Here is a 19,702-nt window from a genome sequence, read left to right as displayed (position 1 = left end):
GTATCGGTCTACCGGACGTGGCCCGGCGCTGCCTCGTCCGCGCGGAAGTCCAGGACTTGCGGACCAAGTCTGAAAGAAGAACGGGGCGGGGGTGGCGAGCGTCCACCGGAGAAGCCCGCCGCCCCCGACCGCGGGCAGCAGCGGCCTCTGCGGCCAGACAGCGTGGCAGGCGCAGCCGGGAGACAACAGCCTCACTCACTTCCTGGTTCCTCAGCAACTGGGGTGAAGCGCACAACTCGTCCGCCCCCGAGTCCCCAACTTAACTGCGGCTCGGCTGCCCGGCACCCGCTGCCAGCGCTCCGCCCGGCAGCCGCCGCCGCTGCTCCACAAACCCACCCTGAAGCGACAGCGCCGGATTTGAGGCAGGTTACTCTCCAAGGTGATCACTTCCTGATTCGTCGCCTCCATTACTTCATTCACAACCCCCCTTTCCCCCGGCCGCCCCGGTTACCGAAGGGGACACCGGACCCCCTGCACTGACCGCCACAGGGGAGCCACCCCGCCCCCTGTGCACCCCCTCTCCTGCTGCACCGATGCACGGGAGTAAAGTTCCCCTGTCCTTACCAGCCCGGATGAGCAGATCCAGCTGGTTCGTGGGTCCCTCATGCAGAGACGTCGCCATGTTTATCCCGGGGCTGGAGCTGCTGCTTCACATTGACTTACACCGTGAGCAGCGGCGGCAGGGGAGGAGGCGGAACCCGCGGCCGGAGACACACGCCGTGCGGCCGACACACACTCACGCACTCGCACACACTCCGACGCCCGGATCCTTGCGCGTCCTCCGACAGGAAGCCGAGGCCGGCCCGCCTCCCGCCGCCGGGCTGAGAAACCCCACCACCTAACGGCAGGGGCGGCGGCGGCGGCCGCCTCGGCTAGCAACGCGATCCTTCCGCCCCGCGCCCAGACAGGAAGTCCCGGACGCCCGCCCCAGAGAGCGGCCGCGGCCCGTGGCGCGGAGGACACCTGAGGCAGGGAGTCGTCCGAGGGGCCGCGGCTGGGACGAGGCCCCTCGGCAGGAAGACGCACGTTTCACGCTCTGCGGAAGAGAAGTCTGCAGTCGTCCCCACGCTAGAAGAGAGCCATTAATCAAATTTTCTTTCTGGAAGAGTTCTAATGCCCAGTCCCGCAGCTGGACGGAAAGGTGGCTAATTAATTAACTTGTTGGGCCGTGTCAAAGCGTAGGCTGCGTGTAAGCCGTTCACTTGAAAGCGCTGCTCTGTAAAACAGGCATACCAACCCCAAAAGTCATACCTACAAAATATTACCAAGGCTTTCCTGGTACAAAGTAAGGGGCTTCCAACCACTCTCAGGGACCGACTTCGCCCTCTTCCCTCTACAGAGGTATGGAAAAGCACACTAGACAGGTGTTTATTAGCAAACAGAACATGCCAACCTCTGAGAGATTAGATTATCCTCCCCCAGTTGGCTATTTGGTTCGCTCGGAAACAAACGAACGTATTCACTTATATCATCATCTACTTTTAAAGATCTTTTTGATAAAACTAACCTTATTACAAATAACGTACATATTAAATACAGTAGACGCGGGAGCTAGATTGCCGTTTAGTGACTATAGACTTACTGACAACACAGGAAACCAAGCCAATAAAATGACCCATATGAAGCTTCATTGAAACAAGCACAAAAAATGCTTCCCTGGGTTCAAAATTTCATAATATAAAAAAAACTGAAACAAAAGGTTGTCTATAGTTGTTTCTCCACACAACGTAAAACAGTGCCTCCTACAGAATAAGTGTTCAAAAAGTTATTTCCTGAATAAACAAAAAAAGATTTGGTCGTTACAAATTTTAAATAAGGTGTAATTTTTATGACAAATTGAATGAACTGTGATGATAACTAGAGAAAAAAATGTTTTCCAGGGGTAATATAAATACTATATCGTTTTACAAATGTTTGCCCAACATGTGCAACTTCAGAGTTGATTCCACAGCCCATGACTTTGCTTTTTTCATTTCTTCTAAATACTCATTTATTCTTTGGGGCCTTTCCCCTAGCCCTACCACCATGATCCCCACCTTCCCAAAAAAGGACCCAGACGCCATTTCCAAAGTACAGCCCCCCTGAAACCAAACAGGGATCTCTTCCTTGTGTTAGGTAAACTTGCCACCTATTAGACAAAAGAAACTGTATGACTGGTAGCTTTTATTTTTTATTTCTAGTCAATTTAAACTAAGGATCATCCATTAACCGGCAGCATCATAAACTGAGACAGTTTCCAGGTGAGAGGATGATGAGGCATGCTCAGGGGCTAACTGCTAGCTTTAGGCAGAACACTGAAATTGATAGCAAATCTGAATTTCCACTCTTATCAATCATAGATATTCGTATATTTAGAAAGGAAGAGAGTAATGTAAGCCAAAGGTGTGTTTCTTCTGGAGGCGACAGCTTGACTTGGCTCAAAAAGAAACACTCTTCTCACTGTGGGAGTCAGTTTGAAGCCTGACATAACTTTTACCTCACTCTTTGCTTCTTGAGGGTTAGCTTTTAAAGAAAGATAATGGTGTGTGTCTGTGTATTTCACTCTTGGTACATCTTAATTATATGGACTCATGTCAGCCTTATATTTTAAGTTCCAAGTGAACAGCAGCTGTATCTATTCCTGCATAATACTTCACAGTTAGTATATACACATATATAGTATTTATGCATAAGTGTGTATATATATATATAAATAGAAATTAATGCAGAAAGGCTGGAAAATATTCCTATATATTTAAAGCTCTTATAAAAACACAATTCCCTGGGGTTTAATGCAATTCTGTCTTGCTACTATAACTAGGCTTTCAAAAGCCACCAATACTTTTTAGAGACCAGTAATACTATACTAGGACTAGCAAGCAAGGTGAGGCTGCTGCTGGAAATATAAACTGGTACAAACTTTCAAGAAAGCAATGAGCATTATATATCAAGAGTCTTAAAGAGGTAAATATCAATATATACTGATCTAGGAATTTCATTTCCGGGGCCTAGCCTGAGGAAATAATCAAAAAATGCAATGGATTGTTTTAATAAAAGCATGTTTGAAGAATTTTTAACATGGTAAAATATTAAAAATATAAATGTGGCAGGATTAAAATATACAGTATGTCCCCTACATAACAAATGAGTTCCATTCCGAAAGCGCGTTTGTAAGTCCAATTTGTTTGTAAGTCCAACAAAGTTAGCCTAGGTACCCAACTAACACAATCAGAGGGCAAGCTGCAATTTCACTCACGTCTGACACTGATGCAATGCATGTTCGCATTTTTGAAAGTTCGCAACTTGAAGGTTCGTATATAGGGGACTTACTGTATATGCATTTCTTCCACACAGTATGACTCAAGCCATGTAGTATATGTGAATATATGTGTACATAACATGTGTATGTGTGTATATATACACACATTCACACACACACATCGGCATTTCTCAAGTCTTCAAGGTTAAGCAGAATTTTCTCAAGTACTAACAAGCAGAATTTTAAAAATTGAATAAGACTAGGTAGGTTAGCCTGGTGGATACCTTAGAGCATATTCTGCTAATAACATTACAGAAAGGCAGACTCTACATCAAAGTTATTGCTGTGATCTAGTAGGTAAATAACAGCTAACTCTTATTGAAATAAAAGCCACCAAGATAAGTGCTTTACCTTCATTTTTTTCACTTATTCCTCTCTACATTCCTGCAACAGATATTACTATTGTGCTCATATCACAGATGAGGAATCTTGACGAAGGTCAGAGTGTTCAGGAGCAGAGCCAGGATTTGAACCCACGAACTCGAACTCTAGAGCCCTTCCTCTCAAACACTCCCCAAGCAACAAAGTAACAAGGCCTGTGTATCTGCTATGATGCATTTAGTACCTACTGATTTTCTTTTCTGAAAATTCTTTTATATTCCTCCCTTCAAGAGGTGGAATCTAATTCCCCTCTCTCCCTTTGACTGTAGGCTGAACTTAATGACACTTCTAACAAAGAGAATAAAGCTGAACTGATGGTGTGTGACTTCAGAAACTGTCTGCTTGATCTCTTGCTTTGGGTCACTCAGAGGAAGCCAACTGCCCATTAGGCAAGCAACAATGGCATCCTGCCAACAGTCATGTGACTGAACTCTCTAGGACACAAACCCTCCAGCCCTAATCAAGCCTTCAGATGATTCCAGCTTCATGAAACATCCTGAGTTACGAACCATGCAAGTAAGCCAATCCCCAATCCTTAATCTCAAAAACTATGTAATATTGATATAATGTTTATTGTCTTAAACTGCTAAATTTGGGATGATTTGTTAATCAGCAAAAGATAGTTAATATAAAAGAAAGGAGTCTGGCTTTGTTTTTTTCCTATTTGTTTTTTTTCCATTGACTTCGCCTACTTGGGCACAACCTTCAAATGTGACTGTTCTTCCAAAGCATGAGCCTTAGCCACTTTCTCTCTTCATTCTCCACTCTCTCAAGAATGGTAGTTAGTATCCATTCACCACCAGGGCTTTCAATATATATGATTTCTGAACTGACTCAAAAATCAGCATCTCTAGGCTTGACTCATTATTATTTTTTTTAGTGCTACGTTCTAATTTCCAATTGTACGGTAAACGTCTTTATTTGGATAACCCACTGGCACCTAAAGGTCTTTTATCTACAAATCTCCTTTGTTTCCTCTATCAATAACATCACCTTCATCCCAAGCTAGAAATCTTGAGTCATCTGTGTTCCTTGTTTAGGAAGTTATCTCTTGTACAATTTTTGAGGAGGATTTTAAATGTATGTGAAATTACCAAAAATATATATATATAACAAACAGTCATGACCCCCGCATCCAGAACAAACAACTGTTATCAGTTTGTCATCTATATGTTAAGGTGCTGTTTTTCCCTAAGAAATAACACATTACATGTGGAGATAATAACACCTTTGAGAACTACCCCCAGTCCTCATTCACCATTCTATCTCTCCAAAGAAACCACTATCATGAGTTTTGTGTATATTCTTCCAGTCTATGTTTTCACATCTGTGTACATTTATGCATGTGTGTGTGTGCATGTATCCCAGAATGACATACAGTATTACTTTGCATGCTTTGGGTACATAAATGACATACTATATATGCCATTCTAAAATTTTTTCATTCAAGATTCATATTCTATCCATGTTGGTATAAGTAAATATAGCTTTGCTTTTTACATACTTCAAATTATCCCAGTGCATACATACACCCCATTTTGTTCAAAAACTTATCTACTGATAGGCAAATAAAGTTGTTTCCATTTTTCACTTTTATAAACAATGCTGCAAAAAATTCTTATCTATTTTTTCTTAAGCATGTATGCTAGAGTCTCTCCACAGTATACACCTACAGAGAGAATTTTTAGGTCATAGAATAAGTGCATTTTAAATTTATATGTTACTCTTTCCAAAGTAGCTAAGTAGGTCTAAAATCCCACTAGTGATGTGTTAGTGCTCCCATTTTTCTTACATTCTTGTCAATACAAGATATAATCAAACTTTAAAAAATGTTTGCCATCTGTTGGACGGCAGGAAATTTTTCACTGTTGTATTAATTTGCGTGTACTTAGTAAGTGCTGAGGATAAATATTTTTTTCATATACTTATTGGCCATTAACATTTCCCCTATGAATTTCCTATTCATATCCTTTGTCATTTTTCTATGACACTTTTTTTGTCTTACTTATCTGTAGAATGTTAACATACACTAGACAACAATTCAGATATGTGTTCCAACTATCTTCTGTCAGCCTGTTGTTTGACTTTTACTTTGGTTGGTCTACGGTATCCTCTATCCTACAAAAATTTTAAGTTTTGATCCAGCCAAATTAATATGTGCTTTCCCTTACAGTGTATGTTAAATAGCCCATGGAATAAAAAGGAAATCATAAAGGAAATGAGAAATATTTAGAAATGAATTACAATAAAAATACAACATGTCAAACTATATGTGACACAGCTAAAACAGTACTCAGATGCCAGGAAATGAAAAGGTTTAAAAATATATAAGCTAAACATTCAGTTGATAAAAATGGAAAAATCAACAGAACAAACCCAAAGAAAAAAGAAGGAAAGAAATAATAGAGCAGGAAAAATGAAACAGAGAGCAATAATTTTTAAAACTAGAAAAGATTCACAAAACCATAAGTTGATTTTAGAAAGATTAATAAAATAGATAGACCTCTGCAAGGATAACCAAGAAAAGAAGGTACAAATAAGATACAGAACAAAAGGGGAGAAATAACCACAGATACAATACATATAAAAATAATAAATCAGTATTATGAACAATTAATAAAGTTGAAATCTGGATGGACTGTATAAAGAAGCTGTATAAACTATAAAAAGAAAAAACTGAATAGAAGAGTAAGTAGCAAAGAAATGAAAATGTAGCCCAAAACCTCCTCTCTACAAAAAAAAAATTACAGGCTTAAATGTCCTTTTAGGCAAATTCTAGCAAATTTTTAAATTAATTTTTATCTTACAGAAATTGTTACAGAAAATAGGAGGAAAAAAAAGTGAAAGCAACCTAGATTATTTTATGAGCCTAGTGTAATCTTGATTCCAAGATTAGATAAGGACAATACAAGAAAAGAAATTATAGTTCCATATTACTTATGAAAGGTCCTTAACTTAAAGCAAAACAGAGCAAAATGATGAGTAACATGTATCCTCAAACGCAAGGAAAATTCAATGCCTGAGAATTCATTAATTAATTGATCACATTAATATATTCCAGAAGAAAAATCATGACTTATCAAAGAATGCTGAAAAAGTATCTGACAGGATTCCATGTATAACTAACACAAAAACAAAACCAAAGGACTACACGGAAATTCCTTAACCCGGTACATGTTATATACTAAAACTTACAACAAACATTAAACTTCAAGTTGAAACTTCAGATACAGTCCCTTCAAGATTAGGAAAAAAACAGGACTGCCAATGGGAATGTAAACTGGTGCAGCCACTGTGGAAAATAGTATGGAGGTTCCTCAAAAAACTAAAAATAGAACTACCGTATGATCCAGCAATCCCACTCTTGGGTATATATTCAAAGAAAACAAAAACATTAATTTAAAAAGATATATACTCGGGCCTCCCTGGTGGCGCAGTGGTTGAGAGTCCGCCTGCCGATGCAGGGGATACGGGTTCGTGCCCCGGTCTGGGAGGATCCCATATGCCGCGGAGCGGCTGGGCCCGTGAGCCATGGCCGCTGAGCCTGCGCGTCCGGAGCCTGTGCTCCGCAACGGGAGAGGCCACAACAGTGAGAGGCCCGCGTACCGAAAAAAAAAAAAAAAAAAAAAAAAAAAAAAAGATATATACTCCCCAATGTTCAAAGCAGCATTATTTACAACACCCAAGATACAGAAGCAGCCAAAGTGTCCATTAACAGATGAATGGATAAAGAAGATGTGGTGTGTTTATGTGCGCGCACACACACACACACACACACACACAATGGAATACTACTCAGCCATAAAAAAAGAATGAAATTTTGCCATTTGCAACAACATGGATGGACTTGGAGGGTATTATACTTGGTGGAATAAGTCAGAGAAAGAAAAATACTGTATAATATCACTTATATAAGGAATCTAAAAAAATTAAACTAGTGAATATAACAAAAAAGAAACAGACTCACAGATACAGAAAACATACCAGTGGGGAGTGGGAAGGGGGAGGGGCAAGACAGGAGTAGGGGATTAACAGGTACAAACTACTATAAAGATAAATAAGCTAGGGCCTCCCTGGTGGCGCAGTGGTTGAGAGTCCGCCTGCCGATGCAGGGGATACGGGTTCGTGCCCCGGTCTGGGAGGATCCCATATGCCGCGGAGCGGCTGGGCCCGTGAGCCATGGCCGCTGAGCCTGTGCGTCCGGAGCCTGTGCTCCGCAACGGGAGAGGCCACAACAGTGAGAGGCCCGCGTACAGCAAAAAAAAAAAAAAAAAAAAAAGATAAATAAGCTACAAGGATATATTATCAAGCATAGGAAATATAGCCAATCATTTATAATGACTATAAATAAGAGTATAACCTTTAATAATTGTGAATCACGGGACTTCCCTGGTGGCACAGTAGTTAAGAATCCACCTGCCAATGCAAGGGACACGGGTTCGATCCCTGGTCTGGGAAGATCCCACATGCCACAGAGCAACTAAGCCCGTGTGCCACAACTACTGAGCCCATGTGCCGCTACTGAGCCCGCATGCTGCAACTACTGAGACCATGTGCTGCAACTACTGAGCCCATGTGCTGCAACTACTGAAGCCCACGTGACTAGAGCCCATGCTCCACAACAAGAGAAGCCACCGCAATGAGAAGCCTGCGCACCACAACGAAGAGTAGCCCCCCTCACCACAACTAAAGCCCGAGCACAGCAACGAAGACCCAATGCAGCCAAAAAAACAAAAAATTGTGAATCACTATGTTGTGAAACATATAATATTATAAATCAACTATACCTCATTAAAAAAATTTCTAATTAAAAAAAAATTTTAAGAGAAAATCCACAACCAAAAAAAAATAATAACCAAGAATGCCAATTAATATAACTATTCTTAAACATACTGGAGTTCTTGACGAACATCATAAGGAATAAAAGAGAAAGAAGGTGACTGGAGACTGGAGAGGAGGAGGGCTGAGTTGCCTCAGCTGAGGCCATCCTAGACCAATAAGCTCCCAGCTGATCCACAGACAACCACAAACAGGAGAGTAAAATGTGGTGGATGTCAATCAGGGAGCATTATGCAGCAGTCAGAAGCAACAGATTATATACATACAAAGCAACAGGCATGGATATTAAGAATAGTATTTACTAAAAAAAAGTAGGAAACAGAGTAAGATACATAGTACCATTTCTATAAACTTTAAATTTATACAACAAAATATATACACTTAATACACTAAAAAAGTACCTATTAATCAAATTAAATATTATGCTTATGAGGGAGGGAGATTGGATTTTTATATAAATAAAAAAGATAAAGAAGAATAAATAAATCAATTGAAAAAAAAATAAAAGAGGGTATGAAACAGGGCTCTAGCTTTACTTTTCTCTTTATAAAAAACTAGCTATCCTAATATAATCTACCGAATAGTTCTTCCTTTCTATAAATCCGTGTCTATTATATACTAGGCATAAATACATGCTTACTCTCTCTGGGCTCTCTAGTCTATCCTACTCAACTATTCATCTGTGGGCCAATAACACATTTTAAAATACTGTATAGTTTTAGAATCATTCTTTATGAATAGGAGGGCAAGTACCACACACTTTGTTCTTTTGCAGAATTATCTAGATTATTTTTGGACCTCTACCTAAGAGTTTGTCAAATTCCACCAAGTCCTCTTGAAATTTTGACTGGAACTATATTGAATTTATAGATTAATAGGGGAAGAATTAACAGCTTTACCATGTCCAGTTTTCCATGTGTTTGTGGGTTAAAGAATAAAGTCAATGAAATGGTTTTGGTCTCTTTAGGTTTTCTATTTCCTCTTAAGGAAGTTGTGTATCTCTTCATTTATTTATGTCCCTCCATAAAGCAAAATTCTTATTTTTATAGGTATTGCATATTATTGTTAGATTTATTCCCAGATACCTAATTAAGTTTTAAAAACTATTATGAATGGGATGTTTTTCATTTCATTTTCTGATTACTAGTCTTGTATACAGCAACACTGATGAACCTTCTAAGTAGTTTTAAAGTCTATACGCTCTTTTAAATTTTGTGTGTAAACCTCGCAAATAACAGTGTTTCTGTTGTTTGTTCCCTTCTGATCTTTGTCTTTTATTTTTCTTGCCTTATTTGCATTTGCTAGGCCTGCCAGTATAACACTAGTTAATAAACATGGTAAATGGAATAGTTTCCCCATTAATTATGAAATTTGCTATAGATTTTTAATATATATCCCTAATCAAGTCCCAATCCAGACTGAGTCTTTTTCGGGGGGGGGCTGCCTTGGGTCTTCGTTGCTGTGCGCAGGCTTTCTCTAGTTGCGGCGATCGGGGGGCTACTCTTTGTTGCGCTGCGCGGGCTGCTCATTGCAGTGGCTTCTCTTGTTCTGGAGCACAGGCTCTAGGCGCACGGGCTTCAGTAGTTGTGGCACATGGGCTCAGTAGTTGTGGCTCGCGGGCTCTAGAGCGCAGGCTCAGTAGTCATGGCGCATGGGCTTAGCTGCTCCGCAGCATGTGGGATCTTCCGGGACCAGGGCTCAAACCCGTGTCCCCTGAACTGGCAGGCAGATTCTTAACCACTGAGCCACCAGGGAAGCCCAGATTGAGTCTTTATCTTCAGAAGATGACGAATTTTAGCAAATGTCTTTGCATCTACTGAGATGATAATATGGGCTTTCTCCTTTAATCTATTCATATGGTAAATTACATTAATAAATTTTCTAATATTTAGCCTTCCTTGCCTTTCTAGTATGCATTTAGTCATTACGTATTTTTTAATGAGTGCTGGATTTGATTTGCTCTTTTTTTTTTAACGCTTTTCCATCCATGAAATAACTTACTTTATTTTTCTATTTTTTTAAAAAAATATATTTATTTTTTGGCTGCATTGGGTCTTCATTGCTGTGCGCAGGTTCTCTCTAGTTGTGGTGAGTGGGGGCTGCCCTTCGTTGCGGTGCACGGACTTCTCACTGTGGTGGCTTCTCTCGTTGTGGAGCACGGGCTCTAGGCACGCAGGCCTCACTAGCTGCAGCACGTGGGCTCAGTAGTTCTGGTTCACAGGCTCTAGAGTGCACGCTCAGTAGTTGTGGCACACGGGCTTAGCTGCTCCGTGGCATGTGGGATCCTCCTGGACCAGGGCTCGAACCCATGTCCCCTGCATTGCCAGGCGGATTCTTAACCACTGCGCCACCAGGGAAGTCCTAATTTGTTATTCTTAATTTAGAACATTTGTAGCTATGATCATACATAAATTCAGCAAGAAATTTTCTTTTTCTATACTAGATCAGTGTTAAGGTTAAGGTTATACTAGCTTCATAAAATGAGTTGAAAAGCTTTCCCTCTTCTACTGTTTTCTATGACAGTTTGTACATGATAGGGATTATGCATCCCTTGAAATTTTAGAAATAGAACTGGGTCTGATAGATTTTATTTGAATGAGGGAATGCATATGTAAAATTAAAGACCTTAAATGGTTATTGATTTGCCTAGGTTTTCTATTTCCTCTTGAGTCAGCTGTAATTTATATATATATACATATATATATATATGTATTTTTTTAGTTGCTCACTTTGTAGGTTTTCAAATTTTCTGGCAATAGGTTGTTTATAGTATTTTCTTATGGTTTTTAAACTCTCTATTCTGTTGGTCATATTTTCGTTTTTAATAGTACTCATTTTTCCTTGATCTGTCTTTATAGAGATTCATCCATTTTTATTAATTTTATGGTATTAATAATCTATTCTGTTCTATTTTCTATTTAATTAATATAGACTTAGTATTTCTTCTACTCAATTTGGATTCTGTTGGTCCTTTATTAACATCTAAAGTTGAGCAGATTACTCATTTTATCAACCTTTCCCGATGCAGGGGACACAGGTTCGTGCCCCTGTTTGGGAAGATCCCACATGCCGCGGAGCGGCTGGGCCCATGAGCCATGGCCGCTGAGCCTGCGCGTCCGGAGCCTGTGCTCCGCAACGGGAGAGGCCGCAACAGTGAGAAGCCCGCGTACTGCCAAAAAAAAAAAAAAAAAAAAAAAAAAATTTGCAGTGAGTTATGCTTAAGGCACATCTAAAATTTTTGCATGCAGTGCTCTGTTATTTAGCTACAAATATTTTATAAATTTCATTTCCTCTTTCATCCATTAATTAGTGAGGGGTATTTTTTTGTTTTCTGGGGGGGGGTTTTTGCGGTACGCGGGTCTCTCACTGTTGTCGCCTCTCCCGTTGCAGAGCACAGGCTCTGGACGCGCAGGCTCAGCGGCCATGGCTCACAGGCCCAGCCGCTCCGTGGCATGTGGGATCTTCCTGGACCGGGGCACGAACCCGTGTCCCCTGCATCAGCAGGCAGACTCTCAACCACTACGCCACCAGGGAAGCCCTAATTAGTGAGTTTTTATTATTTTATTTTTATTTTGGCCACACTGCACGGCTTGCGGGATCTTAGTTCCCTGACCAGGGGTTGAACCCAGGTCCACAGCCCACGGCAGTGAAATCACCGAGTCCTAACCACTGGACCACCAGGGAATTTCCAATTTGTGAGTTTTTAGTTGCCAAAATTATAAGTGTTTTGGTTGTCTTTTCATTGTTGATTTCTAACTTTGTTGCATTATGATGAAACAGTATATTTTGAATGACACTGATTTTCTAGACATTGTTGAGATTCTTCTATGACATAGTACACAGTTAAAAGCTGACCTGTATATAAATGGAAAAAGAAAATGTACAAAGTTGTATTTTATTCAGTTAACTACAGTGTTCTATAGATCTCCGGCTTATAAAACTTGTTAATCCTGTGGTTCAATTCTTTGATGTCATTTTAAATTTTGTGTCTGCCTGATTTTTCAATTTTGACAGAGTTTTTTTTTTCTTTTTTTTTTTGAGGCAAGGAATACGACTTTATTCAGAAAGCCAGCAGACCATGGAGATGGCAGACTAGTGTTTCCCAACAGAGGTGTTTTGAAGTCCCAGTTTTGTAGACATGTCCACTTCGCCTTGCAATTCTGAAAGTTTTTACTTTATTTATTTATTTACTTACTTACTTACTTACTTAGCCGCACCATGTGGCTTACGGTATCTTAGTGGATCTTCCTGCAGTGGAAGCGCAGAGTCCTAACCACTGGACAGCCGGGGAATTCCTGAAAGTTTTTACTTTAAATGATATTTCAAGGCAATGTTGTTAGATGCATATAAGTTTATGATGATTATATTTTCTGGACTGTTCCTTTTAGCAGTTTGAAGAGCCTCTCTTTGTCCCAATTAAAGATTGGCACCCTGAATTCTACTTTATTACAGCAGATTTATCTGGTATTTCTCTGATAAATATATTTTTCCACTCTTTTAATTTAATTTTGTTTTGTGTGTCTGTTAAAAACAGCACAGACTCGTGTTAAGATCACAATTGGTAATTTTAATATAATTGATGTTTTGGACTATTTCTACAGTCTTGATTTTTTAAATAAATGTTTTATTTATTTATTTATTTATTTATTTATTTATGGCTGCGTTGGGTCTTCACTGCTGCACGTGCGCTTTCTCTAGTTGCAGCAAGCGGGGACTACTCTTCGTTGCGGTGCGCGGACTTCTCATTGCGGTGGCTTCTCCTGTTGCAGAGCACAGGCTCTAGGTGCGTGGGCTTCAGTAGTTGTGGCTCGCGGGCTCTAGAGCACAGGCTCAGTAGTTGTGGCACACGGGCTTAGTTGCTCCTCAGCATGTGGGATCTTCCCGGACCAGGGCTCAAACCCGCGTCCCCTGCATTGGCAGGCAGATTCTTAACCACCGAGCCACCAGGGAAGTCCCTACTGTCTTGATTTATGATTTGTATTTCCATAGTTTTTTTCTGCTCTTTGTTGCCTTTCTGTTAGATTGGTTGAAAGTTTAGTTTACTCCCTAACCTACCCCCCAACTTAGTATTTTGGAAGCCAGACCTTCTATTTCTATTATTTTAGTATGCTCTAGTTGCTTAAAATAAATGTCCTTTTCACTTCTCATCTTCTCCAGATCATGTTTCACACAGTTCCTAACTATTTAATTCAAAGGCCACCAAAATCTGGTTCCACTCTATCTTTCTAGGCTCACTTTTCTCAACCATATGCCTCTACAAAGCCTTATCTCCAGTTAAACTACATTACTTGTCAGTTTCTAAATAAAATACAAAATTTCTGAAATTCTGTTCTGGTTCATGATGTTTTCTGATTCACTCACTCATTCAACAAATACGTTATTCAAAACCTACTTGGTGCCTGGCTTTGAGCAATACCAGTAAACACAATGCATATGGTCTTTGGACTTATGAAGCATTGAGTGGAAAGACTAAACAATAAACACAAATAGAATAAAGTAAAACTTCATGAATACATGAATTCTGATAAATTTTAACTGGGAACTGGCTCCCATCTCCCACAGCAGTCACTGGACTACACAGCTACCAGCAGGTGGCACCAAACCACCAAAGTCTGACCTCAGACTGACTTGGATAACTTATTCTGAATCCTGGAACCCATTCCACACACGAACTTCCTCCTCCACAAAGACTGACTCGGGTCGTTTTATTAAACTCACAAGAATGCCATTTTTATGTGATTTGAATTTTTTAGAATTACTTACTACTTCATCATGGGAGTTTACTGTATCACAAGTTGTAGGTGCTAACCAAAAAAGAAAAGGGAATGCAAGTCTCTGACGAAAATAACAGAACAGCCCTAGTTGAGACTGAAGAGTATCAGCTAAAGCCCCTATCTCCCTCCGAGAAAGTGACTTTCAAACTGATATCCAAAAGATGACCAGGAATGAAAAGCTGAAAAATGAAAAGCAGTATGTTCCAGAAAGAAAACAGCATACAAGAGCACCCTGGGAAGGTAAAGTCTGGACTGATGGAAAGGCGAAAAGACAAGTGTGTGTGTATGTCTGGGGTGAGGGTACTGTGTAATTCATCAGAGTATAATGCTTAAGAGCTTGGGCTCTGGAGCCCGAGCTGATGTACTAGCTGACTTGAAGTCCTTGCTCCACCACATAAATAGATGTCTAGCCTTAGAAAGGCTATTCAGCCTAGGATTGCTGAAAGTATTAAATCTATTATTGTATAAAGCTCTAAGAACTATTCCTGGCAATACAGTAAAGAAATATTAATGTTAGGGTTCTGTTTTCTGTTGCTATTATTGCTGTTACTGTCTCTAGATGGATGAGAGGAGAGCCCAATTATTCAGTGTCTTGAAGGCCATGTTAAAAATCCTGACCAGTATACTGTGTGCAATTAGAACCACTAGAAGGTTTTATGGAAGGGAATATCATGATTCAATTTATACATATTGGGTTGGTCAAAAAGTTCGTTCGGTTTTTTCCGTAAGATGGCTCTAGTAGCGCTTAGTTGTCTTTAAATTCATTCAAAACAATTCTGTTAGACTGTATTGTGACCGCTCTCATATCAGCATGCATTTAAAAAAAATTATCAAAATTGGTGAATTTTTGTGTAGCGATTTTAATACTGAAGATGGAAGGGAAAAAAGCAACATTTTCGGCATATCATGCTTTATTATTTCAAGAAAGGTAAAAACGCAACTGAAACTCAAAAAATAAGATTTGTGCAGTGTATGGAGAAGGTGCCGTGATTGATGGAACGTATCAAAAGTGGTCTGTGAAGTTTCATGCTGGAGACTTCTTGGTGGACAATGCTCCATGGTCGGGTAGACCAGCTGAACTTGACAGCAATCAAATCGAGACACTGAGAACAATCAACATTATACCACGCGGGAGATGGCTGACATACTCAAAATATCCAAATCAAGCGTTGAAAATCATTTGCACCAGCTTGGTTATGTTAATCGCTTTGATGTTTGGGTTCCACGTAAGTTAAGCGGAAAAAACCTTCTTGACCATCTTGCCGCATGCGACAACGTAACGAAAACGTTCCGTTTTTAAAGCAAATTATGATGGGCGATGAAAAGTGGATACTGGGGGCTTCCCTGGTGGCGCAGTGGTTAAGAGTGTGCCTGCCGATGCAAGGGACACGGGTTCGTGCCCCGGTCCGGGAGGATCCCACATGCCGCGGAGCGGCTGGGCCCGTGAGCCATGGCCGCTGAGCCTGCGCGTCCAGAGCCTGTGCTCCGCAACGGGAGAGGCCACAACAGTGAGAGGCCCGCATACCGTAAAAAAAAAAAAAAAAAAGTGGATACTGTACAATAATGTGGAACGGAGATCGTGGGGCAAGCGAAATGAACCACCACCAACCACACCAAAGGCCGGTCTTCATCCAAAGAAGGTGATGTTGTGTATATGGTGGGATTGGAAGGGAGTCCTCTACTATGAGCTCCTTCCGCAAAACCAAACGATTCATTCCAACAAGTACTGCTCCCAATTACACCAACTGAAAGCAGCACTCTATGAAAAGCATCCGGAATTAGTCAACAGAAAACCCATAATCTTGCATCAGGATAATGCAAGACCACATGTTTCTTTGATGACCAGGCAAAAACTGTTACAGCTTGGCTGGGAAGTCCTGATGCATCTGCCATAGTCACTAGACATTGCACCTACGGATTTCCATTTATTTCGGTCTTCAGAAAATTCTCTTAATGGAAAAAATTTTGATTCCCTGGAAGACTGTAAAAGGCACCTGGAACAGTTCTTTGCTCAAAAAGATAAAAAGTTTTGGGAAGATGGAATTATGAAGTTACCTGAAAAATGGCAGAAGGTAGTGGAGGTGAACACATTGTTCAGTAAAGTTCTTGGTGAAAATGAAAAATGTCTTTTTACTTAAAAACCAAAGGAAATTTTTGGCCAACCCAATATATTTTTTAAATCACCTGGCCTACAACGTGAAGAATGGGTTGCTTGGGGTTCTGGGGGTGATGGGCAGGAATGAACACAAGACCTATTAGAAGGCCAAAGGCCAAAGCAGTAGCTCATATAAAAAATAACTACAGGTTGGACTAGGCTAGTAGCAATAAAGTTGGAAAGAAATTGGTAGACTTATGATACATTTGAAGGTAAAACTGACATGATTTGGTAATGTACTAGGAGGTAAGGGACAAAAGGGTGGAAATGACGACTTCTCACAATACCCGCACCCCCCAACCTTGAATAAAGTCTTCCTTACTGTACTTTAATGACTGTCATTGAATTTTTTTTCTTTAACACTTCCCAAGTGAAAGCTTATCTTTCCAGGCTCAGCTAAAATATGAACTTTCCATTATAGGAGCTAACAGCTCTCTCCTCCGCACTCTCACAACAGTCTTTAGGTTATAAAGAGTTGTTTTCTTATATATTTTCCCCAATAGAGACAAGCTCCTTTACAGTCAAGGCTACATCTAATTTCTTGTTCTAGCCCACACAAAAAAAGTGCGACACGCACCAAGGGCAGCCTCGGATAACCTCGCAAATGGCCTCAAAGCCAGGGCAACTCCTCAAGCTCTTTTCTTTCCTTGGAAGGAAATTCAGTCTGCTTTCTTCTCCTTTCAACTATTCTATCTCTGGGGATTCTGTTTCCCCTAAGATTAACTGTAGAATTAACTAGTCTTTCATTAGCCTCCCCATTTCTTGCAGCCGCCAAAAACAAGTATATAGGGATTCTTTTTGTTAAAGTGCTTGCTACTAATTCTATTGAAAAACTCCTGACTCCCTTTGTGAGTTGGTAAACTGAATGCACTGGCTTCTGCCCCTTACTTTTATTCCCATGGATGAGGTTCACCAAAAGTTCTTCCTTTTTTGTGTGTGGAGGCCTCTCCTCCCAGAACATAGCCTGCAGATGAAGCCTAGACATAATAATCGGTGTCTTCTTACCTCAAATAGATAACTGGCACTTCTGAGGGCCTCCTAAGCAGGCCTGTAATGTAGCAATGGAATTTAAAACAAATGTGATTCTGCCAGCATTGTTTTTTCCAAACCAAACGGCTAAAGCTTACTGTTGTAAATCCAAATAGTAATAGATGCTACCTGTTTGAGTTCTTTCTCCTCTTGAACCAAATCCTTGATTCCCTCTTCAAAAGAATTTTTTCATTGTAAGTTATTATTCTAAATCTTTATTTTATGAGGATTAAGTTGCAGGGGGGGAAAAGGTGATATATATATATTAAAAAAACAAAAACAAAAAAACCAGGATTCAGATTCTCCTAAAAGTCTTGTCAAACACCATGCACACCAAGAAGTCCCATTTTGCTAACCAGAGACATAACTCCTTTTTTTTGATGTAAAATTTTCTAGGGTCATCTTTTGCAAGCTCATCTAGTGATAAGAAAATCTCTAAGTTCTAGCTAACAAATAATTCATACTGTTCAAATATATTCTTAAGTAAGTCCTGGAGGATAACTACTACTTATCATGACTCAGTCTTATAGAAAACATATGAAAAGCATTTTTCGTTAAATTTAAAGATTTAATTGTGCATTCCTTTTAAGTAATATATGTATTTTGGCTGATCTACAAAGTAAAAAGAAATCAAACATCCAGTTATGACCAAATGCTGAACATAAACTTGGAGAATATGGGATATCTATTATAAAAACTGGTACTCTACACCTTAATAATGTCTAATGGAAAGAGAGGAAACCGGCTACATTCCTTCTTCCCTTGATATACTCAATGGAAAAAAAAAATTACAGAAATGTAGAAAAAATTTTAAATAAAAATTAGTCCTACCTCATCTCCTAATCCCATTACCAAATTGTAACTAACCACTGCAAACACTGTTAGTTCTTAGCACTGTCCCCTTATTTTTTGTGAATGGGAAAGTCACTCATGTTTTTGATGGTACTGTACACACATTTTAAAAAAAAAGTGAGATTTAGGAATGCTTAATTCCATTTGACTTGCTTCTCTGTCCCTAAACCCCTCTGCCTTAACAGTCAACTATGCCCTTATGATAAAATTTAAATATGACCCATTACAATAGCAATAATGCAATCTGGAACTTATAAATTAACTACTATACCTGGCAATTCTTTGTCTTTCCTCACCTTTCCCCAACCCTATCTACTTCATACTATTATTTCCTCAAGTGCTTGTTTTTCTCAGCTTAGTTGGTAACCTTCTTTGAGGCCAGCCACCATGTTTTATTCAACTATGAATCACTTACTCCCTAGGAGCAGTACTGTGCATAGAATAGGTACTTTGTACATGATAAATATTAAGTTTACCATTATCTCAACTGTACTTAAAGACTGACATATGGAGGAGGAGAAGGGAGAATTTATCTGCTGCTTCAACTGCTTGAAAAGAAATGATTCACGAATTTATTATTTTAACTTAATTGCTAATATTAACTCTAAACAACAATCTCAGGAGTTGTTAATTTATGTATTCTGATTTGTGACAAAGCAATTTTACGCTATGGTGAATTTACATGTTTTCTTCACTAGAGTCTAAGTATTGCATGAATGCAGACACTGCCCCTCTTGTCTATTTATCTAGTCCCATGCTCTAAATAGTGCCTGGTATATAGCAGATGCTCAATGAATGTTTACTGGTGAATTAATTAACAGCAGCAATGCATTACAACACCTCATATAAGCCTGAAAGAACTTTAGTATCTCTTCACCCGCAACAGCAATCTTTGTGATGGGTATACTATACACAGTAAGAAATTACAGGATTAACTGAGTTCTCACGATGGAAGAAGCTCTCTTTTGGTGCTATCACTCCCAACAGCCGAGGTAATGGTTCTCAAAGTATGATCCCTGGGCCAGCAGTATTGACATCAGCATCACCTGGGGACTTGTTAAAAATGCAAATTCTCGGGACTTCCCTGGTGGCACCGTGGTTAAGACTACACCTGCCAATGCAGGGGACACGGGTTCGAGCCCTGGTCCGGGAAGATCCCACATGCCATGGAGCAACTAAGCCCGTGTGCCACAACTACTAAGACTGCATGCCACAACTACTGAAGCCCGCGCGCCTAGAGCCCATGCTCCACAACAAGAGAAGCCACTGCAATGAGAAACCCGCGCACTGCAGCGAAGAGTAGCCCCCGCTCGCTGCAACTAGAGAAAGCCCGTGTGCAGCAACAAAGACCCAACGCAGCCGAAAATAAATAAA

General features: G+C 40.1%; 1 protein-coding gene across 11 annotated transcripts in view; it reads right to left on the bottom strand.

The window, feature by feature from the left end:
* The window catches only part of ELF2 (E74 like ETS transcription factor 2), a 96,248-nt gene that overhangs the window by 19,716 nt on the left and 56,830 nt on the right, over window positions 1-19,702 (bottom strand). For 2 of the 11 annotated variants that reach the window (XM_082611316.1, XM_082611317.1), the window contains exon 1: window positions 565-2,633. The exons of 7 other annotated variants lie outside the window; for them this stretch is intronic. In XM_082611316.1, the coding sequence (XP_082467442.1) occupies window positions 565-622 (58 nt within the window). In that variant the 5' untranslated portion in view covers window positions 623-2,633. Of the gene's footprint in view, window positions 1-564; window positions 2,634-19,702 lie in introns of those variants that run through there. 2 more of the 11 variants (XM_082611318.1, XM_082611319.1) reach the window with 2 other exon arrangements.

The sequence above is a fragment of the Mesoplodon mirus genome (genome assembly GCF_964341445.2).
Source record: "Mesoplodon mirus genome assembly, chromosome: 2".
Classification (NCBI taxonomy): domain Eukaryota; kingdom Metazoa; phylum Chordata; class Mammalia; order Artiodactyla; family Ziphiidae; genus Mesoplodon; species Mesoplodon mirus.
This window is presented reverse-complemented; position numbering and strand designations above follow the sequence as displayed.